Source organism: Cottoperca gobio, chromosome 9 (assembly GCF_900634415.1).
Source record: "Cottoperca gobio chromosome 9, fCotGob3.1, whole genome shotgun sequence".
NCBI lineage: Eukaryota > Metazoa > Chordata > Actinopteri > Perciformes > Bovichtidae > Cottoperca > Cottoperca gobio.
The window spans coordinates 14,515,963-14,543,386 of NC_041363.1; the positions used below are offsets into that span (position 1 = coordinate 14,515,963).

The window sequence follows — 27,424 nt, forward strand, 5'->3', positions numbered from 1 at the left end:
ATGAGAGTTTATCCCGTGTGATCACATTAGGCGAGTGTGCAAAAATTGAGCTGAGCTATGGTTTCTCCTCACCCGGCAGTATAAGGTCACGGCTGTCTAATATGCTCTAAATTTCAGTGGTTGAAACGTCTCCTTTTTCTTGTTGAGCTTCCACAGCTGCTTATTAAATAATCGCTCAAAAGTATCTCAGCCTTTTATTGTAGCCATTCAATCAGCCCGAGATGAACAGTCACTTTTATTCTCTTTGTAGGCAGATCTGCATAAATAAAAGTCAAGCAATCAATACACAAATCCATCAAAGCTGTTACAAAGCTCCATCTTAAGATTCTTCAAATTAAAATAAATTAGAACCCATTATAGAGTACATCAGAGTGTTTCAAAGTAAATATGCACTAACACTTGTTTGATAATCACTAAACGCTCCCTGTGTTCCTTACAATGTAATAAATGTCGTAGTCATTGACTGAAGTGGATTTTTCCGCTTCGTGGAGTTCCTTCACTCATCTAAAGATAGCAGCGCAAATTTTTATCCTATTGATTTAGTAATTGTATTTTGTCACTGATTGCAGCTTAAAGACCACTGCTGAACCACTTTTGAAGTAAGATGGTCTCTTGTAGGGGGGAATAAATAAATAAATAGACAAACGGGCTCAGTTCTCAGTGTTCAGCAGCAGCAGGCTGATCCACTGACTGAGTTGAAACATAGCAGTGGCTCCTCCAAGTGGTGCTGCACTTACAAGACATGATAGTACAAATAATGAAAATAAGTATCAAATGATATGATATTATCTTATGTGAAGAGACAGTACAGAGGAGCAGATCCTCAGGAGATTGCTTTTCTTTGGCTGAATTGTCCTGTCCTTTACACTGAGGAGGACTAACATTAACTGCCACCGCAATCTCAATAATCCATACATCACATACATCAGCTACAATCAAACCACTGGTGGGCTGTCACATCCTGTAATACAATCCCCTACACTCATGCACTAAAATTCAAAAGGCATACCAGCACACGTGTGCGCACACACACACACCCCTGAAACATGTCCAGGTAATGTTTTGAAGTGTGCCGTCACTTGGAGAGGCTCTCTATTTCAGGAGGGATTATGAGAGTCCTTATTCTATACTTCAATACCTACACTTGATCATATGCAGCACATGTAGGAGCTACAATTCACTCTCAGGTATACATGGATAGAAAGTCCCTGTTATAAAGCCATATCTGGCAAGACAGCTCAATTTCCATTCCATTAATTCCCGTAGCACTTTGTTGACAGTGATGAGCCCTTTGTAGCAGCTCGAAACAATTACCCAGCAAGTGGACCAGAAATGAAAATACAATACCATTTACTTGAAATGTAAATTAGCTCTCACGCATCCTTGAAAAGAATGGACTTATATTCCACCTATTGTCTGGCAGAGCCAAGTATGAGTCACACATTGTATTGTTTGCTTTTTGTGCTGTGAAATTGGGGTGATCATATGTGGGAGTATTTTGAAAACAGTTTGATATTCAACTGTGCATCGACAATGATTTGAATGATTTATTTATCCTTCAGAGAATGTATTGGATCAATCGTCACTTAATGACCTTTCTACTTTTTTCTGTAAAAGCTTAAAAACCTATGAACAATAAACACAATAAACATACTTGGGGCTCCTGAACCTTAGTTTAAGAATGACTTACATCTTTTTTTATGGTAAAAATAAATATTAAATGAGGAAGCCTATGGCATAACATTTTTATTTTTTATTTTGTTCAGGTAAGTTGGACTGCATGGAGGCCTATTGCACATTCAGTTTAAATCAAACTCTCTGCTGAGCACTGCAGGAAATGCAATGAAGCTGCTCCTGGCAGGACTTTATATAAAAATGTGTCTGGGTCATGAGCCCAATGGGAGCTGCAACAGAGAAAAGCTTTTTATCTCCACTAACTGAAATGACATTTACCCAGGTTAACATCTGGTGTGATCACCGGAGGGACATTTTCCACTTTTTTCATTTTTCTTTAATGGAATATTTTAATAAATTCTTCAGTAGAAACATTTCACATCACCTGATTTGTCATGTTCAAATTGTAATAAGTTACATGTTCCATGCATGTGCAAGAAGTGAGTAGCACTACTAAGAAAAAGATGCTCAGGAAAAGGGTAATTTCATGAGAGTTACCAAGTCCTTCAAACTTTCATATTTAAATGTTATCTCGTGTTGCCACCTTATGCAATAATTGATTTATCACAGTGAATGAAGCAATAACCTTTCTCATGAAATCACTATGATCAAGGTCGGTCCATCTACAGTATTTTACAGTCATTCAGCATTAAAAAAAAAGCATTAAAAAAGGAAAAATCGAAAGGAATCTTTTTTTGCTACTCCATCAGGCTCTAAAAACTACCATAGAGCCACCACTTTTACTAACTGCACTCACTGAAGAAATATTATCACATTTAAAAAAAAACCTAAAAAGCAATTTCAGAGAGAAGCAGACAGAAAGTCTACAATATGCATTTGAAGGTTATATCCGGGATGTCAAACTGATTCAGCAGCAAAAAAAATAGGTTAGAAAAAGGTAAAGATAGAATCTAATGACAGTGTACATTAAAAGTGAACCGTCACATCATTTGGCGATCGAGACCAACAATGAAACACTGTTCCTGTAAATCAGTGCTGGTCTTTATTCATTGTTACAATTATTAAAAAGCAAAAACATACATTCAGTATACCTTCAGTAACTAGAGTACCATAGAAGTACTAACGCTAAGGATGTGCTAATGATAGCTCCACAGGTACTTTTTTACAAACATAGATCTCCTTCCAAGCTCACTGGGTACCACTATGACACGTGTCCCAGGCACGTTTAACCTTGACGAGCTCAAAATCCACAAAACCAGCCTGGAAATTAAGAAAATCTGGAACGATTGCATGAGACTTTATGGAGCAGAGCTGGCTGATGCTGGCTAATGCTGGCTAATGCTGGCTGATGCTACACTACGATTGGAAAGTATGCGGTTGAGGGGCAGGGTAAATTTAAAGGCTTAATGGAGGAAAGACACTATTGTCTGTGGCCTTTAAAATTGAATTACTTTGTTCTTCTTTCTGCTGACTGATAATTAAGAAAGCTTTTGTGTCAGCACCAGTTTATAGCTCACTGTGGACCAGTTAAACCAAATAAAGGGTTGTGTAAAGCCTGCAGTAAATAACACAGCCAGTAGCAGCCACTGCCCACATTGGTGTGTTGTGCACACACAGCAGAATGACAATGAATAATCAGTATCAATCAGAAAAATGTATTCCTACTATATTTCTAAGATGCCTACATTTACATTCAAGGCACACTATAGAGATGCATGAAACTGTGTGCTGCTCTACTTTGATGTGCCAGCAGAGGTCACCAGAGAGCTATGAGCTGCCTGTGTTTCTCACACAAAGTTTTCACTTCTGAAATATTTTCTGTCCTCTACTATGATTAAAGAAAACATGATACAAAATATATATGTGGATAATTTATTTATTTGTTTTGCAGTAACTATCTAAATTCATACTGTACCTTGTTTACATAGCAACTGCCACTATACTGTACACCCACCAGTTATAGTTCTGCTGATAAACTATTGCACAATTTTAAGCATTTCTGGTGTGTTTCTCTTTTTATCCTGAACAAAGTCGTTTTCCATCCCCACTACACACATGAAGCATTGTCTACTATCCCATTTGTCTCATACACATGGCCCACTACAGCCTAATGACATCACTGACCCAGGGCAGAAGTAGGCCGAGCAGAGCTGGGGGATGACTCACTTCTATCCGTACAGCCCAGCAGAAAACAGCAGGCACGCAGTGGTGAGGCAAATTTCAGCCTGCATCTCTCATCACATGTGATTCAATATGGGACACTGATGACTGACTGAACACAGCAATGATTAATGCCAAGGTCGCAAACCCAGTCCTAGTGGTTTATGCCCCTCTAATGATCCGGCTAGTTAGAGAATGACTGGCAGCGTACTTAATGCTGGGTCGCTAGTCCTTTTCCATACGTTAACATAGGTGTGGGATTATGTAGCAAACTAAACATAGATGCAAAAACAGATACATTTATGTTGGAGGCTTGCATTATTTTAAACATGATGAGAGGCAGCCTTTCATATAGTGTAACCGAAGTCAAACTGGAAAATGTAATAATTGTCATCATATGACTATCCAGGCCAAAGTTTGATTTACTTTCCAGTGCATTGTTGCTTATTGTGGAGCTCATAGCACACAGTCCGAGGATATTCGGAGGTTTGCCACACACATACACACACACACAGAAGAAAAAAAAACCTGACGCTGCGTCCAAGCACATTAGAAAATCTTCACCCAAGGCACGACACGATTTTTCCCTTGGCACAATAGAGGCAGCTCCTGTGAATGTGTCTGCTCTATTGCAGCTACACCTTTTCTTTCTCACAATATTTAAAGAATATTTCTTCCTTGACGCACACACACTATTACAGAATACCTTGAATCCTACAAAGTATTATATATTTATTCTCACTACAGAAAACTACTGTATGTATATATCCATACAACTTCAATCCTTTCCTTTTTAAGTATTCTGCAACAGTTGGTTTCAGTTTATTGTTCTAGGAACAACCACTGCTGGGCTCAGTCCTATAGCAGTTTAACTGACATGTTGGTGATGAAGCAAATATTCATTCTTCGTCTCTCTACTCCCCAAAATACCCTCATTAGAGTATCTGAGGGTTGACTACTCCTTTTTATTATAGCTGTTTTGTACTTGTTGATTTGTCATTTATTAATGTATTTTTCTACAATCGTTTTAGCTACTTTTAAACAAGCCTGCCTTTAAGATAGCAGCATGAGGCTATTGTAAATAACTGTTTGTGAATTTAATTTAAATGTATTTTATTTGATAGGGACAATGCAATTGAACATAGGCTATTTCCAATACAGAGCATGAAACTGATGTGCTTCACAGAGGTTATAGCTATTGCTAATGTTAAACTCTTGTCCCTAGATGAACTTTTACATGTACAGTTTAGTCTAATTCAAATATACAGCTTTCAGAATCATAAAACCACAATACACATAAAATATGTAAATACAATAAAATACACATCACACAATACACATTGCTTGCACAATATAAATAATACACATAGGCTAACTTTAGGCTACACCAGTGGTTCTCAACCCCCCCCCCCCCCCCGCATCAAATAAAATGTTTGTCTCCCCTGAATTTTAATGTAGAATTTTATTATTCTGTTTGTATTATTCTAATAATTAACTATTATAAATCGAGCGACGTCGACTCCAACGTTCAGAAACTCAGAAAATATCCGCGTTTTTTAAACACACAGCCTGAATAAGCACCAGTGATGCTGGTGTTAGCTCTGCTGGTGTTAACTCTGCTGGGGTTAGCTCTGTTGATGTTAGCTCTGCTGGTGTTAGCTCTGCTATAACATTAGCTCTGCTGGTGTTAGCTCTGCTGCTACAAGCAGCCAGAGTACAGCTAGTCTTTTGCTGGTCCAAGTCCCGACCAGAGCAGTAGTGTTTTAACATTAATTCAGATTAGTTTTATTCATTGTGTATCTTTGGAATAACATTAATGCTTTCGAGCAGTGGTGGCTGAGGTGGACGGCGCTTGTTTTTGTTTTTCAAGCAGCACTTTATCGCTCAGCAAAATAAAAATGAAAGTCTAAAAACACACAATGTTAACTTTATCCAAACGCACTCGTCCTTTCAGCTCGTACATGTTGCCATGTTTCGTGCTGTAATGCAGCTCGAGAGCCTTTTTCATGACCGCAAGCGCGTCCGCACAAACTAGGAACACTGGCCTTTTACTTCCACAAAGAAATAATCGTTGGTCCATTTCTCCTGGAACATTCCGCATCCACCTTTTTCTGTTTTACACTCGCCTTGCTGCATTCGCTGATGTCAATGACGTCTCATTTAATATTGAAGTTTTTGATATGATGTGACCACGTGATGACACGTTCCGCTCGTGTTGTGTTCAAGGACCCTGACCTTGGCCAGGAAAAACAGTCAGTCGCCGGTTATATTCTATATCTGACTAGATTTGGATACATTTTTTTGGAGTAGTTTTTTTGCGTGTGTTTATGAATTACCTCGCGGGCCGTACACTCAAACGCCCACCGACGTCCTCTGAACGCCCCCGTTGAGAACCCCTGGGCTACACCAACACAACTTCTTAATTTACTGTAGGCCTGCAATTTGTTCACCCAGCTCTGGATTGCTTTCAGCAAGCACCTAACCTTTGTTGTAATTTTATATCTGGAATTAATTAGATTTCAGTTGTTAATGTGTGGACAGTCCTTTATGGAGAAAGCTGATTGTCCATATTTAGATACATCTACAATGTGGTATTTTACAGATGTCATTTACAATGCTCCTAATTACTCTTTTCTTTGGGCACTATCTGGAAAGAGTCTCTGAGCTTAAACTGTTAATACATTTGAAAAGTAAACATTATACATTTTACTCTTTCACTTTTAGGACTGTGGACTCTATGTGCAGTGTTTAGCAACTTAACGTGTTACAATAATGTTACCATTATAAGTAACAAGTAGGCTAGTGTCTGTGTAAGCTAACACAATTTCAAATGTACACGTATTATTAATGCGAGTAACTTCGACATTTTAGGTGTTGGCTTGTTCACTGGTTTACCGGGAGTTTGATGAAGGGTTCATATCAATGTTATCATCTGTGGACAGGCAGGTCTGAGATGTGTCAGCTTGACGTTATTATGGGTAACGTTTTAGTCTGTAAGCCTCAACCCAAAGGAGGAGCACGTCCCGCCAACAATTTTGTGTTATTAACTAACTTAACATTCTTACTTGCTAACGTTAGCCACTGCTAGCTTACTTTCAGGAATATAGTGAGTTTCTTGCTTCTAGTGAAGACTTCAAAGGCCAACTGCTGTCTTCAACCTTTATTGGAAGTGTGTTTCGCTCGTTGTTGTGCACTTTCCTATTACACACAATCAGTAAGCCTATCATAGTGTATCTTAGGGGGTTGTTTGTCCTTAAAAGACGTCACATGATAACAATGCTACGTTCAAAGTCTCCTCTCCAGCCCTGAGTTTTAGCTACATCCACCGTTCTTTATGGAAAACAAAACCACAGTTACACAACATTTTGCATCACACTCATATTAAAAAAATCCCCTGCAAACAGTAACTGTATTCCAGCACAAATGCACATAGAGCGGTTAAAATCAGCTGAGCTGTCCTGAAACATATGATTCACAGCCATGATGGTGCGTGTGGTGGATGTTTTTGCCAGCGGAGGAGCTCCCTCCCCTGGGCAGGTTGTGTGACTGTTTCACTGGATTAAAGGTAAGCAAAGCAGACAAACCAATCAGCTCAGGAAAGAACTGCAAAAACTCTGCTGCTCAGAGGTGACATGTTGTTTATGATTTATTGTCATGTTATGTAAAGAAGGCCCACCCTCTGAGGTTTAGTTTGGCCTGGATTATACGAGGGGAGCCAGAAAGCTGATTACATATCTGTAATCTTGTTTGTATAAAAAACATTTACAGTGACATAAATACAAGGAGAGCAGGAGTGATTTCTCCAGTGAACCCCTGCGATGAACAGATTTGCCAGTTTGAAGCAGCATCAAACCACAGAAATGCTGGCATCTTGTCTATGTAATAACAGACAACTGTAAAACCAAATATTTTTCAGCAGATATGCTAACCCAATTTGCTCATCCAGGGAAAACATTTCCCATTAATTAGAGCTGAACAGGAAAGTTAGTGCCTTCTTGATGATTCAGAGTCAAAGTAAAATGGCAGAAAAGATTTGACTTGATTCCCCTCAGCTATTTAAATTATGAAATTGATGCATATAATGTCAACAACCGTGATAGATAAACTTTGTATGCAGTAAAGCACACAGTTCATACTGCATATTCATTCAGTAAAATATTATGTCTACTCTATCCACCAAATTATAATCGGTACATTGTTGAAAGCCCTGCTACTGTATAACTTGATCATTTGTTGGACGGATTCATGAGACAGAGCAGAGTGCAAACACATCTCTATGTTACATGTTATGTCTGCCGCCTAAGGCTTGTGAGCCAACGTCCTTAGATGGTCACATGGAATTAGACCCTGAATATCCAGTGAATACTCTTCCACCCACTGAGGAGAAAGAAACAGAGAGTAGGAGTGAGAATGCAAAATAGAGAGTGACGTTTTACTACAAAAAGCATTTATCTAGTTTGAACCAGCAGACAAATAAAACCAGGAAGAGGAGGGCAAACTCATTGTGAGGAAACATTTTGTGTATCTGTGTGCACTGAGGTCCTGTCTCACATCCTTTTATGAATAAATAACAGATAAATGGGATTAGAATATCATAAAACATTCAGATATATGTAAGTGATGATGAGCTATCATTGGGAATATATTGTTGGGATGTAACAGCAATATTATGTGGGGTGTGCTTCCAAAAGGACTGTGTACAAAACATTTTAATTGCAAGTGAAATATGTCTAATTTACACTATACTATTTTAGTCAGACAATGTTTTCAAACATGTTTATTATAGCCTATGAATACAGAATACAGACTACAAAATAAGTTGATATTTGGTGTCTATAGGCTTTGACCCCGTCATTCACACGCCACACTCAGCAAAGAACGTATAAGCTTAGGTTTGGCAATGAATGCACCGAGTGTGGCAGCTGCATAAACCAACAAACTCGGCAGATTAGATATTATGATGGTGTAAAAGATGAAGCAAGCTGTTACACTAACCTATTGATTTTAAGAAAACACATTTGTCTGATGATTAAAGAGATATGAAGCATGTGAGGAAAATTTGAATGCGACATTGTGTAAAGCAAGCCGTGTTGTATTTCACATGAAACTGATATACCAAGAAATAATTATGTAAATGGTCTGGAGCCAATTTACAAGGTTATTGCCTTCATTGCTGACCCAATTAGTAAACATGAACCCCCCAAAACAAGACAACAGCTTTGGGAGAAATATGCTCCAAAACCAAATTAACACTCATAATACTGTGTTTGTGTTTTTGTTTTGTTTTGTCTTTACTCACAAGTCACATCAAAAACAGCTGTTATCAAGTTTTTCTGATAATTGTTCTCCTAATATAACGTGAGTAACGATGTTCCATAAGTCAACACACAGGTGTTAACCAGTTATGCCCCCATATTTAAATGTTTATTGAATCTTGTCCCTTTCAATGACAGCAGTCTTTGTTTTTCAAGTGTAGCAATTTTTTGATCCAAGCTACAAACCGCTTTTGCCTATTGATGTGGGCGGACACATGTTGAACACATCGGACCAGCTTTCTCTTTTGCAGAGTAACTCATCCAAATTTAGAAGAAAAATAGCCCTAATTCAATGCAGCAACATTGGAAAGCACAGTGAAAACACATTTAACCTTCCAAAAACTGTCCTGATACAACATGATTCGACTGTTGTCAACTCTGTTTTGCAGAGTAAAAGTTTCAGCAGAGCATAGTTAGTTAGAATCCCCACCTTATTGAAAAGGCTGCATTGGAATTGTGTCTCAGAAAGTGTTTTACAAGTGGCAGCGGTGCAAGCAAAGCCTGCCTGATCTAATGTTAGCTAGCTGGCTTCATTCCATTCAGTGTCCTACACCAAGCAGGGTTCTTATCAGGGCCATGACCTGATAAATAATATAGGACACCTGACCAAATGCCCTTGTTTTAATGTAACTCTTGCCAACTGGCAAGCCGTCTCTACTGGCAAGAAACCATATACCTGGTGGATATCATTCAGAGGAAGGTGAAGGCTCAATGCAAATATCAGGAGTAACTCAAGTGAGTCCTTTTTGGCCCTGTTGCCGGAAAACAAATCAAATAATCCCATGTGCCACCCCATATGTTTATTCATCCCTTCCTTGCACAAACACTAGCTGTCAAAGGCACTTAACTCCAATTCTCTGTGGTGTGTGCTTACTCCAAGCACTGCAATCACTTCTCAGTGAGAGACAAGTTGATATGTTACAGTGCAACACTATCCAGTTGCTCCACTCTCTATGGATAAGCTGTGGTGGGGCTGGAGCAATCATTAAATGCTGATTGCTCACATTACACCGTCCCGCTCCACTCTCGAACTGTTGAAAGCGGTGTTAATTTTTCACTATTGTATGTGTAAGTGCTGGACAAACGCTTGTTTGTGTGTGTGTGTGTGTGTGTGTGTGTGTGTGTGTGTGTGTGTGTGTGTGTGTGTGTGTGTGTGTGTGTGTGTGTGTGACTGCGAGAGCATAAGTAAAAAAACAGTTGGGTTGCTTTTCAATGTAAAACCTTGCCCCTGTCTTCAGAAGCACAAAGCTTTTCTCGTCTTCTGTCTACATCTCATGTTTCTAAGAGCAACATTGTCGTGACCCAGTCTAAACATAGAAAATGTCAACAGTTGTTTATGGAAAGTTTTACTGCAGTGCAGGAAAACAAAGTATTCTGTATTCGTTAAACAAAGCACCAGGATGTGCCGTGTGAGAGATGACCAAAAGATGACCAGCGCATACCATCACTCTCTTGAGACCCCCCCACATATTCTCTCCACAATCCAGCAAAGGACAGATCCCTGATCACTAGATGTGCGTCTATAAAAGTAGGCTGCCATACGCTGTTGCTCTTAAAAACTAACAAACACAATGACAGGACTTCCAGTGTAACAAGAGGAAAGGGAAGTGAACTCGAGGCCCCAGCTGTTTCTGTCCTCTTCTTTTTCTTGTTCTTATCCTCTCTAATGTCCAATGGAGGTCATTCTTCCTGCCTAACGTAACAAAGCTATCACACACAGATGCTGCTGCAGAGGCAGAGATCTTCGTCATATGTTTCGTCAGTCCCGGCTTATGTTGGTGTACATGACATTAATTAAAGGCTATCTGACGCAGCCCCACTGCTGACCATGACAGTGTGGCTTGATAGTAAGATCTTGTGTTGTGGTTCCCTTGATACCATCCAGCTGTGCTGAAGGTCAGTGTTTATTGAGCTCCACTACAGAGAGAGAAGAAGACAGAGAGGAAGCAGGGGAGACATGTATCTAATTATATCTTTTCCTCTACGCATTGTTTTGGACTGTTTAATGTCTGTTTAAGTTATTATGTGTCATGGGATGGTCTCAAGGCATGCCTATGGTGCAGCCTTGTAAGGGGAACAGACTCCATTAAAGGTTCAAAAGTCATACATCTTGGATGAAATATCAAACAGCACATCCGTCACATGATTAATTGCAATATTGCCAAACATCTGGAGGCAGGAAACACTTTTTTACCTAAGTAAAAAACTATTCTTGATTCAAAAAACCTGTTTCCTGTCACTTTAAAGTTAAAAACAGATGTAAAAGTAATTGATGAAGATATATTTTTTAAGCATCTCTTTAAAAGACTGGACTTTTAAAATCAATCAATCAGCCTAGTAAATGTTACTGAAGCTCCATAGACCAGCAAAGTCCCAGAATGTATTGAATACACAGAGACTTTCTTGCTTATTGTTATGGGAACGGAGATTGCAGTGAAAATATACTTTAACACTTTTGGCATTGCTTGCTTGCTTATATGTGTTTGTGTGTGCTAGTCTGTGTGTATGTATGCATATTGCAGTGCCTCTGCACAAGAGCTTTAGAGGACCTTTGGATACCCTTGCCAGAAAAGCAGAGAAAAACAAACACTGCCTTTATTACAGTCATGAATATACTTTGGGAAGCAAATTATATAATTTTCCATTAACTCCCACTTATAAAATGTCAAGAATGGCTCAGGGAAACCTGTGACATTTGACTTTGTTGGCACCAAACACTGAAGTCCTTCACTGTTGCTCCCTGACCCTTCCTCTCTGGCAACTCATAAACGCCTCATCACTCACTCTCACTCAGAGCTGCTCCCGCTAACAGCCATCTGAATACAACAAAGTCTGATAAATACTTGAGTCAACATTGTCACTTTAAGTTGATGTCTTACAAATCATCATCAGTGAAGCCAGTGGAGGATTTGTGCATCTACAGTTCGTGCAGACACACACAGCTGCATAGATTCCTCTTCAGAAGACTGATACTAAGACATCAGGTGCAGCGCAGGTGCTTTTTGTCACCATACAGTACACACAGAGTACATCGAGCCAAGCTCATTACTCTGTGCTCCCATTCACTCACACTGGCACGCAGCAATACTGATTCAGAAAAAGAGACCTAGAGCAACATAACAATAAGGAAACAAACAGAGGTTTGTAAGAATGGAAAAGATCATGTGTGTGCCATAATATTTTTCTCTGATGCTGTATGGTTGTCGAATCAGCACAGCTATCCATTATTCAGCCAAATCTGACTTGGTCTGATCACAGCACTAGAAGTGAGGAGGAGAGCGTGAACACCCCTGTCATATAGATCAGAGTCTCATCTTGTGACCACAGCCTCTATCTCAGTGCTCAGGTGATGCACAGGTGAAACAATGGGTTTAGTGTTCTGCTCTCATCTTGTGGACCCATCCACATGGAGGTGGAGTGCAGTGCTGGCTGGCAGTCTGACAGTATATATTTGCATAGTAGAGGTCAGGTACAACACAAGGCTCCCTGTGTTCTACGCTGCAATAAAGGAGCTCTGAGACAAGCAGGCTGACAGACAGGTAGATAGTAACAACAGGCTGAAGAAACAAAAGACAGGAGACAGCAGATTGTTTTTCGTTTATGTCATGTGCACAACTTTTAACTTTTTTATTTTAGGATGGATTTTTATGAAACAATATTCATAAAAGTGCCCTTCCCGTCTCCACCTAGGAGGGGGGCTGGGATATGAAACATAAACGGGTCCATATGTGTTTAGCTGATCAGCTGGCTCAACATTAAATCCTCCTGGGTCTAATTTGTAATGGTATGATGTAAGTTTTTTAACTCATTCTTCCTGTGTTCAGTGAGTAAACATCATAACAAGACAAAGCTCCACTCCTTGTATGGACTTGCAACAAGTTGTCCACCTCATGCTATAGCCAGCTGCTTTGAATAGTAATTAATAAGTATTTCTATGAGAATCAAGGGAGTTGTTCTTTGAGTTTGTAGCAGAGGTGATAACCTCCTTAAAGGGAACAGTAGGGAGTTGCTGAGTATTACTCTGCCACATGTGGCAGTTAAACAGGGAAACTCTGACACATGCTAACAATATCCACCCAAATACACACGCACGTTGACAGACGCATGCTATCATTTTCTATCACTACTACTGTCCATCTCTGTTTATCTCAGGTTATATTCTGTGTTTACACCGGAGTCAAATTGTATTTTTTGTAGCTACATTTCTCACGACTCGAATAAAAAACAATGACTTTGTCATTTCTTGTTCCCTATGAATGAATGTGTGACTGCAGCACAATTTGGAGCAGGACTATTTATAGCCGACTACCACCCCGCAGCCTGAAAGTCACACCAGGAGATTTGGGGAGGGGAGTCCTTGAGCTACTCTGTCAATGCGAAGCATTGCGGTGACAAGTTTGCAGATGAGGTTGGTCACCGTGAAGTCGCACTGCACCGTCCCCTACCCTAAAGCACAAGGCTACATCCTTCAAAGACACAGAATGTAAGTACTCTCAGTAATCCAGTGCATGTACATCTAAGTGCATGCATACCCATGCATGTGTACATATACCCAAACACTCATGCATATACCATGTGCACACACTTGCACATGCACGCACACACCTTATTTCAGTTTGTGATAATGTATTTATGTTTGTATTTGTGGTCATTGTATCAAATGTTGTGCTAATTCCATTAAAATGACTTATGTGTTACTCTTTATATTTTATGATGTATCAAAATAGCAATAGCAAGAAGAGCTGCTGTACTTCAGTTACAGTTATCACTATAGAGAGGTGACAGGGAGGAAAAAATGGTAATAAAGTAATAAAATCTTACTTTATATCTTTTTGAGAAAGTTCCAGAAGGAGATTATAAATCCACTCCTGGCCACCGTACAGTGTCTTCTGTTCGCTCCCAATCAAAGAAATCAAAACAAACAAAAGTAGTACAAAACCACAAAAGTGGTTCTCATCTCTAACACAGCAAGTCCCACTCTGCTGCTCACTGATGCTCTCTGGAATAAGGAGGGAATTCTGCTCACAGCTCCAAGGCTCACAGCCAATCATGTCAGAGTGGTTCCTGCCTCTTGGCCAATGACGTGCCTCTCATGCTCCGGCCTACACCCACCCCCCTCCTGCTGAAGAAAGTTCCCATGGTTGCAGACAAACTCGAAGGGAGAGGTAACGGAAAGGTAAGGGGCTTATGAAAGGGAGTACAAGGGAGTACAAGGGAGTACGAAGGAGAGGAGCAAGACAGAGTGGGAAGAACTGATGTCGTATTTACAGAATGAGGAATTAGAGTTGAGCAGTTGTAAAACATTTCCATTAGCAGAGAGAAATGTCAGACAGAGTAAGATGACAAAACTCTGGAAACTGTTGTGTAATCTGCTAATGGTTGCCAAAGATTCATTAACCCGGTTAAACAGCTAAGAAGACTTCACTCAGTATTTATTGTGTTTTTTTGCTACACTTAGTACACTTATTGCCTTTCTTGCCGGTAGTCACATGAGAAGACGTTTGTTAAATATGAAGCTCTAGCCACATTAGCTTAATTTAGCATAAAGACAGGAAACATTTACCTCGTCTATGCCAGCACCTCACTTATTAACACATTCTCGTTTGTGTACACAAATTGAGGTTTGAAAACAACAAGTTGTAGTTTTACGGAGGGTTACATGCCGGTCTAGTTCTTGCCCTGGAGCAGTGACTTCCTGAATTCCCTCAGAGGAATGTTACTGCCCACCGACGCTCACTGTCTAGGAAGTGTCTTCATCTAGCAATTTGTCACACATTGAAACCACAGATGCCAAAGGAATGGGCCTCATTCATTTGACTTTTTAAATGTGACACTGTACTGGTTGGTGGTATTTGTTACCTTTGGCCAGAGCCAGGCTAGTTGTGTCCAGCTGATTCCACTGTTTATGCTAAAATGAAATAACTGTCCAGATTATACTGAGCGGTCAGATATGAGCGTGGTATCAATCTTCTCAATTTACTCTCGGTAAGAAAGCAAAGAAGCGTATTTCCCAAAAAGTTGAACTATTCCTTTAATATCAGCTCACATTACATAAGGGACAATAGTGGGTATTTTTTAGGGATGTCCAAAACAGATGAAGGACAGGTCACTGAAATTAAATCCTTGTCTGACTTTTTACGAGAAAATAACTCAAGTAAAGACTGAGACATATTGAAAAATAAAGATTGAATCTGCTTTGACATATTTTACTAAGTAGCACACTAAGATGCACTTGCAATTGCCAGAGGTGATGTGACTCTCTCTTGCTTCAGTGACCACGGGGAATACGGCGTACCCTAAGAAAGACATGAATTGCAAATGTTCTTTGTATGTAAAAACACATTGACAAGACAGATATGGCTTGTGTTGCTGAGCCAATGAACGTCTGTTCTGTCATATTTATTTAGGCTCCGAAGCTATCAGTGACACAAAATGACGCACACATTCACATTCACACAAACTCAGACACCTTTCTTTTTGCCCTGGAGGGACTGGAGCCATGGTGTTTGGTCAAGAGAGATTCTCGCCTCAGTCAAGATGTGAATTTAAACAGGCAGGACTTTGAGCTGCTGCCTAGTTATCTAGAACATTTGGATTAACATTTGAGATAGAAACGATTGTGCGCAAAACTTTGTGTGCATATTGTGTTTGGATAGTAATGGTGATGTGAATGACTTAGTAGCCAGAGTTCAGGGGTACTCAGATACAAAGTAATTGTATTTTATTAGTGAACCTTAGAGATACAGGTAGGCGAATGTTGTTGCCATTTGACAACCGTTTCCCCCGTCTTTGTGTTAAGCTAACGTAACTGGCTGCAGGTGGTAGCCTCGCATTGAAGGACATTTCAGTCTCTCTGCCAGAAAGCAAATAAGTGTATTTTCCAAAATATTAAACTTTTGCTTTAACTCATTGTCAACCTTTTCGCTTGACTTTTTACTTGCAGTCTTCAGCCTCGGAAAAAGCTATTAGGTGGACTTTGAGTAAAGAACCTTTTGTAGAATTGAATCTGGCGATATCATAGTGATATCATCAGGTTTTTGATCTCAGCCTGGGCTTGAATTTGAACAAGGAGGCCTCCTGTTTTGCAAACTGGGGGCATACAGATTGAAATATGTGGGCTTTTACCAGATAGGAAGAGTCCACTGAAAAGACATCCAGCAGTTTTGCAGTTTGACACATACAAGGGCCTAAAAACTGGGATATCAGAGCATCTGTTGCATTGCTTTTGACAATAATTTTTCAAATGTCCCTTGCAAGTCTCCTTTAGCATTAAATTGTTGGAGCACCCCTTTAAATTGAATAGGACTGCAGGTCAATTTAAGTTTGATTCATTCAGTGCACACCTCAGGTAATAAGGACTTGAAGATTATAGTAGCTCTGGCCCATGAACAGCTTGAAGGGTAAAACAAGTGCATAGCAGCACTTATGTAACAACACTATATATGGCAAACATCAACAATGATCAAATCAAATTAAAGTGTGTACCTTATGAGAGGCCCATCTGGACAACTGTTGCCAAATCTGATTGCCGTCCGTTCTTACATGTCTGGAACATGTTCAGCTTACGGCTACCATCCCGGACGAACGGCTCAAAACATCATATTACTCACATAGTGTTTGTATTGCTGATTCCTGTGGCTGTACGTTCTTCAACACTCTGTCCATGTTCAGACTGTAAAACTAGAATTTATGGAGAACAGTAACTACAATAACAAGGATGAAAAAGCTCAGAGAGTCCATAAAACCTTACAAAAACTCAGAAGCTCAGAGAGATGAGATAATAGGAAATATCATCCGGCAAATGTGACTGTGCTGTTGTTACTTTGTTTCTGAGAACACATTTTGAGGTAATGTTCCCATTGCTCCCTGAGTGAAGAGACTCATATAAATATACACTGCAGGTAATTTATCTCTTCCTTCATCCAAATATTGACTGGGAGCATGAACAGCTGTAACAGCCAGCCATATTTCGCACAGTGGATAATAGCGATGACATTTGAATCAGACTATCATTAAAGAGGCTGTGTGCTGGCTGAAAGATTGGTCATCAGTTTAAGGAACAACTAGAAACAGGGGGAAACAGCAAGTATGTCTCTGTTCAAATGCAAAATATATCTGCCAACCAGCACCTCTAAAGCTCACTAATGAGCGCATTATAACTTGTTTGATTAGTTGATTTCACTGGAGGTTAGGTTTGTTCATCACTGTGAGGTTGCCAGGCAACAAAGAAATAGTCCCGCGCAAAACCCCCCATTTAATTGCAAATTCTAATTTTTATTTAGTTTTTGTATGGATGACTAAACTAAGGTGTTGATTAGTGAGGCTCAGGGATCCTGGTAGGCAGATTTGTTGTACCTATAGACAGAACCGTGCTAGCGTTTTCCCCCTCTTTCCAGTCTTTTTGCTAAACTAAGATAACCATCTTCTGGCTCCAGCTTCATATTCAACAGACAGAGAAATCATCTGCTCATCTAACTCTCGACAAGAAAGCAAAAAAGCATATTACCTAAAATGTCAAACTACTCCTTGAAGTTGTAACTTTGAATATCATAATGGTAAATTCAGATTTATGACAGGAAGACAGGCTGGGAAGAAACAAGACATGCAGACAGAAATACAGGCAGTAGCAGGCCCTCGGGGAACAGCCAGGCAAGCAGGCAAGCAGGCATGCAGCCTGGGATTTAGCAAGGCAAGCAAGCAGAGTGCTACTGTACGAAGCTGTCTGGCCCCAAGGCTCATCAAACTCACAGGAGTGGAAGGGTTATGCAAATGCTATGCAAAGGGTGTACACTTTGTTCCTCTTCTGTACTGTTGCATGAAAACATCATACACTGGGTAAACAGCAAGAAACTGAATACAAATGTACTTCTGTAGTTTGTCAGCGCAAAGGGGAATAGTTTAGTCTTTAATCTATAAATCCTAAAGGATGTAAGGCTGAAAATTCCTTTAAACCATGAAAAATCCAAAAGCAGGATACGTAAATAACCTTTCTGTGCTGCTTGTCCTTAAGCAGATATGACATATTACAGCCACAGAGGCAGTAGCTGACACACACAGCAGACCAGACTCACTCTACTGAGGCCTTATTGGAAGACAAGACAGTGATCAATAAGTCGGCTTTGGGACAAATTATATACTGCAGCGGGGTAGATAAGTACCTGGAAAGCATTGTGTATTTTGTTCCACTGCTGTGCACCCATAGCTACTGCAGACAGTTGACAGTAATCATCACCGAGAGGGAAAGAGGTGTTCTTTGTGGTGTTAGGGGTGGGGTCTCTGCAAAAAGGCCCAAAGGGACAAATACAATTAAAAGCATGCTTGTAGATATGTAAAGGTGAAAGTGCACAGCAAAGCCTGCAGTGTTGAAAGCAAACCAAATGCAATTGTTCATAAACATACAAATAAATTAAATTCTGGAATGTCAGGATTTGCACAAATCATAATGGGACTATTTCATTAGTCTCTGATGTATACAATAAAACATGTTCAGCCCTAAACATTACCAAATCTCTCTCACGTGGTCCTGACACTGAACTCTATATGTGTTTTGCCTCAGGCCGGTCTGACATCACAACTATCAGATTATGCAATGCTGTCTGACTTTAAAGAGACAACACAACATGACTGTTATCTGTGTGTGGTGACTGACAATAAACATAATGACAAGTTACAGACTCTGAAAAACCTGTTTTTTTTGTCGAGCATGCATTATTCCAGCTGTAGCAGTAATGGAAAATCGAGACCATGCTTCACTTTAAATAGGCTTATGAAACTTTAATCAGATCAGTTTCACACAGACATCTACAATTTGATGGCATTACGAGTCAAAGCAGATTCTGTTGAAAGCAGAGCGCGGTGCCTGTTATTTAAAAATGTTCAATAACCCAAATCATAGTTATCCTTTTTTTTTCACGCTGAAAGGATCTTAATAGGAGGAGAAAACAGACAGAGAACGGGATAAAGTAAGAACAGTTACAATTAGGCATACCAAATACCCACAATTATCTAAAATACCAATTATTATTCTGAGAGAACAAACTGCTCTCTGCTGACAGACTCAGCAGTACGCACACACACACACACACACACACACACACACACACACACACACACACACACACTTCTGGCAAAATTCCCTCTGCATAATCACCATTAAAGAGGTTCAAGAGATGCATCAGTTGTGCCACTGTATATATGCACAAATACACTTCTCATATCACAGAGGTTTATAAAATCGTGTGTGGAGCAGGACAAGTTTTTCATCCTCTCCAGCCCCCTCTGTTCTCTCTCATTGTTGTCCTTCACTGGAAAGTTTCCAAGCTGCTTCTGCAAGATAAAAAAAAGGTCAGGAGACATATCGATGATGTACTATTTTCCAAACTGTTGTCACGAGTCACGACAAGTACTGTCAAGAAAACAGACATGCTCAAATGATGGCGCCACTGGCTGGAAGCGTTAGGATCTGGCGATTTACAGTGTCCACAAAGAAGAAGAACAATTACCATCTACAGCTTTCTCTCTCTCTCTCCTCTTATGTACCGTGACTCTGCCATTTCAAAAGCCTCACGAGTGCTCCTGACAGTCACCACTGAGGTCACCTTTGATTGTGGCGTAGTGTGACAACTGTGGCATCCTGTATAGAGTCCCCATTAAAGCACCTTAATGTAAAAAAAATAAGCAGATTAAATCACTATTTTCATATCAACAATGGTCCGAATTACTACTTTTGTGTAAAAGGTGCAAAGTTATGAACCCAAATATAATTATCACTACAGACTAGAATTCCTCTCAGCTCTATGGAGATGATTAAATTAAAAAATCTCTTAATTTAACTCATTTAATTGTTATTGGTCAGGATACTTTCACAAATTTCCTCAGAGACTAATATGGATGAAAAACAGATTAGAAAGCACTGCACAGATACAATTAAATAAAGTTAGGATAAATGATTATTTCAACTATCAGACCAAATTGAGACTGAAGTGATAACATTTTATGTATTTAATTAATGTTCAAGGTAAGGAAATAGTCTGTACACCCAGTTATTGGACAACACAAGTCTCTAAAATATGTCGATGGCAGATGTTGACAATTAGTCTGAAACTATGAAAACACTGAAACAATAAAATGTAACTTTAATGTTTCTAACAATAGAAATGATTGAGTCTCTTGTGGGGAAAGGCAGGAACAAATCCTGCTCACGGACTCACCTCATTTGTGTTGCACATGTGCAATGATTAGACGTTTCACACATTCAGCCTGATAATGACCTAGTTATCGCAGCCTCTCCCACAGTCAAACCAGGAGAGGGCCTGTGAGGGTGGCTTGGAGACAGACAGGGGTAGTTGGAACTCATCATGGTGGATAGCGATCATCCGTGCCCTCCAAGGGTTAGGCTGTCCTGCTGCCTGCTCTCATCTCTTCATTCAACCGGTTAGTTTCTGCACTCATATACACCACAGTCATTTTATATGGAAAGCAAAATAGACTTTAAATGACTTCTGTAATTTGTAGTTGTATCCAACACTGATGTAATTTTCCTTTTAGGTATGAAAAGTGCTTATATTTGCCTTCACATAGCCGAGTGTCATTCAGTAAAAGGCTCAGGGGCTGTTTGGTGGTGGTATTATAATGTACAACTTAAGTGCAGAAGGATGTACACAAAGTTTCCTGGGTGTGATGTGATGGAGAGGGGGGAAGCCTGGGTTGACCGTGACAAAAAAGGATCTGTTGGTTTTCCTATATAATATAAATATCTGAAATCTAAAAGATATACATTATATTTACATACATATGCATTCACCCTGTGTGAATGTTCTCACATTAAGTAAAAGTAGATTTAACATGGCTATATTTCTTTTAATCAACAGAAAGAAAGTCAGATGAAAATCGATGCAAAATTATCTAAAGTCATTAGAAATGTAGAATTTGTAGTACTTTGTGAATAAGTTCTCACCTCCTCAAAGCCAGTGTTTGGTGGATGCACCTTTGGGAGCAGTTAGTTACAGCCTTGTGTGAAAAGGTCTCGATTAGGTTTTCACATCTGGACACTGGTTTTACCCATTCTTCTTTGAAAAACTACTCGAGCTTTGTCCGATAGTAGGATTTACTTTTAGTTTCCATGATTTAACTTGGAATAAAAATGTAATGTTATGCTTCTCTACTGGCTGAGAAAACTCATTTAATGCAATAAAAATCCTCTCAATTGAATATTGTATGGTTGTAGGATAACAATCCATTCCTGTTCTGGAAACAAACCGCTTAAAGAAACAAGCTTTTCACACAATACAACTCACTCAACTCATTATCCTGCACATAGAGAACCAAATGGAGAGTTGCTCAACAATACATTCAACCTGGTGACTTACATCAGTGATGCCATGCTGTTTCATGAATGTGAAATTCATTTTAGCCATTGTGCAGAGATCCATCTACTACAATGCACTAAAACTGTAACAGCTCTTCCTACTGGTAAAGGAAAGTTCAGTCAGCTCAAAGCATCACAATTTCAACAGCTGAAAAAGGAAAAAAGCAGCAAAGAGACAATTTTCAAAGTTTCATTTATTTTCTTATAAATACATATAAAATACTATAACAATATAAACATTTTCACATCATTTCTTACAGTATTAACTATTGATATAATAAGGGAGCTGCCAAGGAACTGAACAAAAAAAAGTTCACCCCCCCATTTGTATGCAACGTGCATCTGTAAATCTTTAGTGTTACATGGGCTTGCACCCGAATAAAAAAAAAAAAGGGGAAGTCTTTCCACATCAAGCTCAATCCTGTGTCCTCAGTCACCATAGGAGCATTACATTCACTTTTAAGTTTAAGATCATCATAACAACTTGATATAAAAACTACTCCAGACCTCAATCCACAGGCACTACCTGGCTGCAGCCACCTGAAGACCTCATTAGCCACAGAACTTCAACAAATGAAGCAAAATACTTAAAGCAGGCAAGCAAGGCTCACGTTTTCTGACTAGTTGGCTAAATAGTAAATCCATGTAATTGTGCATATTGCAGTCCTGTAATAGTGTTATTTTGCAACAAGTAGTAAAACTAGCTCAAGCTCTGGATCCTACAAGAACCAGTGGTTTGTCAGCCTTCCTCTCGGCTTCTCTGTCACATCATCGCTTCATAGGAGAATAACTTAATTTTACTGTATAAAATATATTTTTTGTTACTGAATGTCTGTTCCATCAGCAGCAGTGACTCAAACCATAGAGAAGTGGGCGTGCATGTGATCAAAACGCTCTCCTTTTCTTTCTTTAAAAACCAACCTGTTGTGCATGCATGCAACCAGTCAACAACGACCTGAACGACAGGACATGTGTAGCCTGAACACCATATAAAATATATAGTCTTTAAACTGTCAACATGACTTTTTGGCCAGGTGAAATTAAAAACTTTTCAGTGCTCAACTTTAAAAATCCTAAACTGGATTTCCTAAAAACAAAAACAAACCTCCTTTGAGAAGTAAGATCAAGTAAAGTTGCTATAGGATAAGCCCTATAGTCAGTGTGAATAGTGGAGTCGATTTTGGACGCTTGAAATTATTTTAAAACCATACTGTAGCAGAAAGGAGGGATATTTGAGAACTTCCATTGCAGAACTTGGGCTTTACTTTCAATTGTAAATAACAACAGATAAAACCCTTCAGCTTGACTCTAAATATAAGTTGTCAAAATGTAAAGATTGTCTTTTGCAGTTGCAAGTAGAAAAATCAGAAAATATAGTTCAAACCCATTGGGGTTGAATCTCAAGTCTGCAGTTGTTTGCTTACATAATTGAGGTCAACCCCTCTTCCCTCACTCTTCTTTTTCATGACTGGCATTTCCATTCATAACTCCGTTGCTGTGGTGTGCCCATGTCTGATTCTGCAGTACTTTAGGCAGCCTCTTTCCCTTGGTGTAGGCGTGGTACCAAAAGTTGAGGAAGAGGAACAGGAAAATCAGGCCGTAAGAGGCGATGATGTAGATAAAGATGGGGAACTGGTAGGTGCAGTCCTTTATGAAGAAATACTGGGAGATGTGGCTAGTCACCATAACAAACTGGATCTGGGGAGCAACAAAAAAAAAAAAAATATAAGAGTCAATTCTATTGTCAAGATGCCACACAGGTAGTTAATTTACACTTGCACAAGAGGTCTAAAAAAATAAAAATGTAAACAGTTTTGGGCAGACTACCAAACTTACCAGCTGAATGGTAGTCAGGTATTTCTTCCACCACAGATACTTCTGGTACTTGGGGCCCAAAGCAGTCAGGCCGTAGTAAGAGTACATGATAACATGGACGACACAGTTAAGCAGGGCATGAAATGTCCCCATTCCACCTGTAAATAGAGAGCAAATCAGAGATGGTCACAAAATGTCAAGAATTTAATAAAATGTCATGAAGACCATTCGTTGTACATTGAAAAGGACAGGAGGAAATCCTACCTGCAGAAAAGCGAACTCCAAACCACCACGTGAAGGGCATGATTGAGTGGTGGTAGACATGAAGAAATGTCACCTGGCTATTCTTCTTCCTCAGCACAAAGAAGATCTGGGAGGGGGGGAAATAAATAGAGGATTTGACAAATTATAAAATTATAGTGTGAAATACAATCTAAATCTAGTGCAATAAAATATAGATAGATAGATATTCAAGTCTAACGGCTGGTCTTCCAACTTACCGTGTCCAACATCTCAATGAACTTTGAGAAATAGTAAAGCCAGCATGTTGCTGCCATCTAGAGGAGACAGTAAAGAATATTTCAGTACAGGTTTAAAAAACAACATTTGATTCCAGATCTCATACAAGTTTTGTTACATCAAAAATCTGTGAAGGAGTGGCCTACCCTCGCAGCCTGAGGTGAATCAGAGTAGTCGACCAAGTCACAGTGAAAAGAGTATCCGGTTCCCCATCCTGACATCACATACTGAACAGAACAATGCAAAATGGTTAAGTCATAAGTAGCTGGCTGTGAAAGACACAACTCATAACTACCTTCAAAAACTTTAGCTGTTAATTAGTCTCAAATCTTTAATTTAGAAATGTTGCGGTAGCTTAATGTTTGATTGCAATGCAGTAAAGCCGTGTTTGGTAGTATTTCACAATATCATTCTAGTGAAAAAAAACAAAAAACAATAAGTACATTGGAAATGCAATAGAGCGATACAATTAAGTACATATTGACAACAAAGACGCAGTACAAAGTCAGTCACGCAGCTCTTTATGCAACTTTGCAGAATATAGTGCATGGAAAAGAAAATACATACACTTGCAGATCTGGTTTAACCTCACATCAATAGTCAAGTAAAAAAAACCCATTTCTAATACTATTGAGAGTATTGCACAAGACTTCAGACGGCATGAGTCATAGCTCCTTTCTTAACAATGAGCCCAGCAAAGCAATCTTAAAATCAAAAAGAATCATTTCCATAGCATGAATGTCACGTAAACAAATAAAGCAAAAAAAAATATATATATATATATATATATAACAGGAATCACCTCATAGCACATGTATAGCGAGAGAGCCACCACACTGAAGTTGTAGATTATGAGAACTCCTTTGAGGTCGAAGGCTTTGCGGTTCTCCATTATCCGAGGCCCCAGCGATGTGACAAAGTAAATGTACGCTGCAATGATGAGTGTTTGGGGGAGAGGAGACGACATAAGGAACCAGGTCGCCGTCCGTCTGTCTGAAACAGGATTGTTGACAGGTTTGAGAGATCAACAAGGATTACAGAAAAGTGATTCATGTTTTTTAAAGCCATAGAGTCACTTTGAATGCTTAAAGAACTCACCTGCATTTTGGATGAACTCAGCATAAATGAGTGCGGCTGAAGACTTTATATTATCAATTTCCATTCTCAGACCAGATACTTGCAATTTACCAAGAATTTCCATTTTCAGACAAGACCCTTGCAATTTACCTAGAAGAGCAAAGGCAAAGGTTAGGAAGTCAGTTTGGACCAGGAACAAGTTCAGCGGTATTTGGATAAGAAGCCCGGCACAGAATCAGTAAGTTTACTCAAAAGCTGCCAAATACAGGGAATGAAGAAAACACTGCATTAAAGTGATTTTGATGAGAAAATTATCACAATGTTTTACATTGCAAAACCATCAAGGTAAACTAATGGCTAGAATGACTCTACTTTCAATACGATTATATACTCTCCAGGAACTAAGCCTCTGCCAAACAACTGTTGCAAAAGTTCACACAAAAAAAACACGGCAAACATTTCCTCCACATGCAACCGGTTTTTCATATCAGGATGGCATTTTAAAAACACTGATCTACATCTTAACAGTGCTCAACCCAGTAGTTAGTAGTTAAAGAGAATTTAGTTGTGCCATTTTAGTTGTGCTTAAACAGCACACTGCTATGGCTGAAAGGCATTCAGTGTCAAAGGAAAAGACCACTCAGCCATTCTTTGCTGCACCTCCGAGCATCTGAGGCAGACAAAGCAAAGAGTGTACAATGAGTAGCAGTCAGTGTCTGTTTTCAGAGACCAGTGACTACAATTTATTCAAGAAAAATGTACGTATAGATAATGTTTAATATTTTATCACAACAAAACATTTATATTTTATTTAAAGGACTTGTGTCAAGAATACCCATGCTGCCTTGACTCATGCATACACTAGTGAAACTTGGCCTTAATATTCTCAAATGGGAACTTTTCTAGAGTTAGCAGGAAGCAAAGTAAGTGGGCAGACATCCTTTTGTATCTTAAATGTATACATTAAAATAAATTCACATAGAGAAGAAAATAGTTAAATGACATTACTGCTCAAATGCTGTACACAATATGTACAGAATGACACCAAGCTTAAACTGGCCAATGTTCTCAACTGAAGGCAAGTGATGCAGTGTTTATAGTGATCTGGCCATCAGCCATTAATCATGACCCCAACATTAATGGCTTAAGAGTTCAAAATAAAGTAATAGTCTAAAATGAAACCCATCTGTAACAGTTTCTGGACATGGGGTGGTGTCTGGCAGTTTCAGGGTCGCTATTGGCTCTATTGAGAAAACAAATAAATAAAAAGATTCCCAGTGACTGACTTGACTGTTATATGAAGCCTGTAGTTTGGAAAATATGCCAAGGATAACTTGCCTTTATCAAAAGTGTCACTTTGACAAACCAAAATCAAATGAAAAGCTTATAAAGTCAATATATTTGTTGGATTATTCTGGTCTCTAGAAAAAAAAAAACATTGTGCCATTTATAAAGGGGCTGGGAGAAAATGTAAATTAATACAACTCCATCCAGCTAAGTGTATAGGACAGAACCCAACATGACTGGTTTTCAAGGTGTGTATACCTGAATTAAACGGAAACATGAACAGAATGATTAAGTCATTCGGTGAACGGTGAGAAAAGGCGTGTCCGTCTGTAGTTTCTACACTAATGAAGACAAGCCTAGACACGCCAATTAACGTAATAGTCAGTGATACCGATGAAAAGCCTGCTATACGCAGACACAGACTGTGAGTACAATATATATTTACAATGTTTAACTCTCATTTTACAAAAGATAGGGCTACACTCAATCGTTGAGTAAAATGTGAACTAGTCCTACAGTATCTCAATCTGGTCACATTCAGAGTAATTAAAAAGGCAGACGTTAATGTGTTGAATATTTAAGAAAAAAACAATTCAATTAAACCAGCCAAACACAATACATATCAAAAACAAGTTTAGCCATTACAGTTTAGTGTCGTAAGACATTTAATATTCAGTTAGCTGGTGCTAGATTAAAAATAAAAATAAGAAATGGATGAAAAACAAGTCTCACAGATACTAAGCAACTCGCAACAGGAAATGTTTCGGTAAACACGGGCACGCTTTGGCGTCGACACACCTGTGCATACCATTAATTTAATAGTCGTTAGTATTTTTATTTTATTTTTTAAACCACTTGACTCAGATTCAGTTAAGAAAAAGTCACATTACAAACCTTAAGATACCGCTGCCACTCGATAAAAATCCTTTTGATCTGGCAAAGAATCTATATCCCAACTCCTGGCTCACCTGCAGCTTCCCAACAGGTGTGCTTCCAGCTATGTTCACGCGCAGACTCGGCGCGCTCTCTTACCTTCTTATCGGAGCCCCGGGGGGGCGTGGTCCTGTCTCCCAGCTACGTTTCCACGTTTTCGCTGATTGGCCAATTCGTGGTCAAGCAATACTTGCTCATACTTGAACGATGCCTCATCGAAAGCTATTTCAAGATTGTGTAACAGTACAGAAAAAATATCCTGTTCTGACATATTTAATAATTGCTGTCAGTACAAATAAAAGGAAATTAACAGCTT

The 27,424-nt window shown here is 39.2% G+C and overlaps 2 protein-coding genes across 2 annotated transcripts in view; both read right to left on the reverse strand.

The window, feature by feature from the left end:
• The window catches only part of pde4d (phosphodiesterase 4D, cAMP-specific), a 156,269-nt gene extending 142,285 nt beyond the window's left edge, over window positions 1–13,984 (reverse strand). The window contains exon 1 of the mRNA XM_029439345.1: window positions 13,932–13,984. The gene's annotated coding sequence lies outside the window, so the exon portion shown is untranslated. The remainder of the gene's footprint in view (window positions 1–13,931) is intronic.
• Window positions 13,985–21,653: 7,669 nt separating this feature from the next.
• On the reverse strand, window positions 21,654–27,180 carry elovl7a (ELOVL fatty acid elongase 7a). The gene is made up of 8 exons (XM_029439486.1): window positions 27,070–27,180; window positions 24,910–25,038; window positions 24,614–24,804; window positions 23,958–24,038; window positions 23,793–23,849; window positions 23,557–23,662; window positions 23,314–23,450; window positions 21,654–23,175 (listed from the first exon to the last, which is right to left on the reverse strand). The coding sequence occupies exons 2-8, from the start codon at window positions 25,010–25,012 to the stop codon at window positions 22,927–22,929; spliced, it is 924 nt and encodes a 307-aa protein (XP_029295346.1). The 5' UTR covers window positions 25,013–25,038; window positions 27,070–27,180; the 3' UTR covers window positions 21,654–22,926.
• Between the last annotated feature and the right edge of the window lie 244 nt (window positions 27,181–27,424).

Bases quoted from the DNA above. Each gene is read 5' to 3' on its own strand.
- elovl7a (XM_029439486.1), bottom strand. From the start codon at position 25,012: ATGGAAATTCTTGGTAAATTGCAAGTATCTGGTCTGAGAATGGAAATT. The intron at 23,850-23,957 runs GTAGGCCACTCC...TGTCTCCTCTAG, and splicing joins ATTCACCTCAGGCTGCGAGG to ATGGCAGCAACATGCTGGCT. The intron at 23,451-23,556 runs GTAGGATTTCCT...CTCTATTTACAG, and splicing joins TGGAGTTCGCTTTTCTGCAG to GTGGAATGGGGACATTTCAT.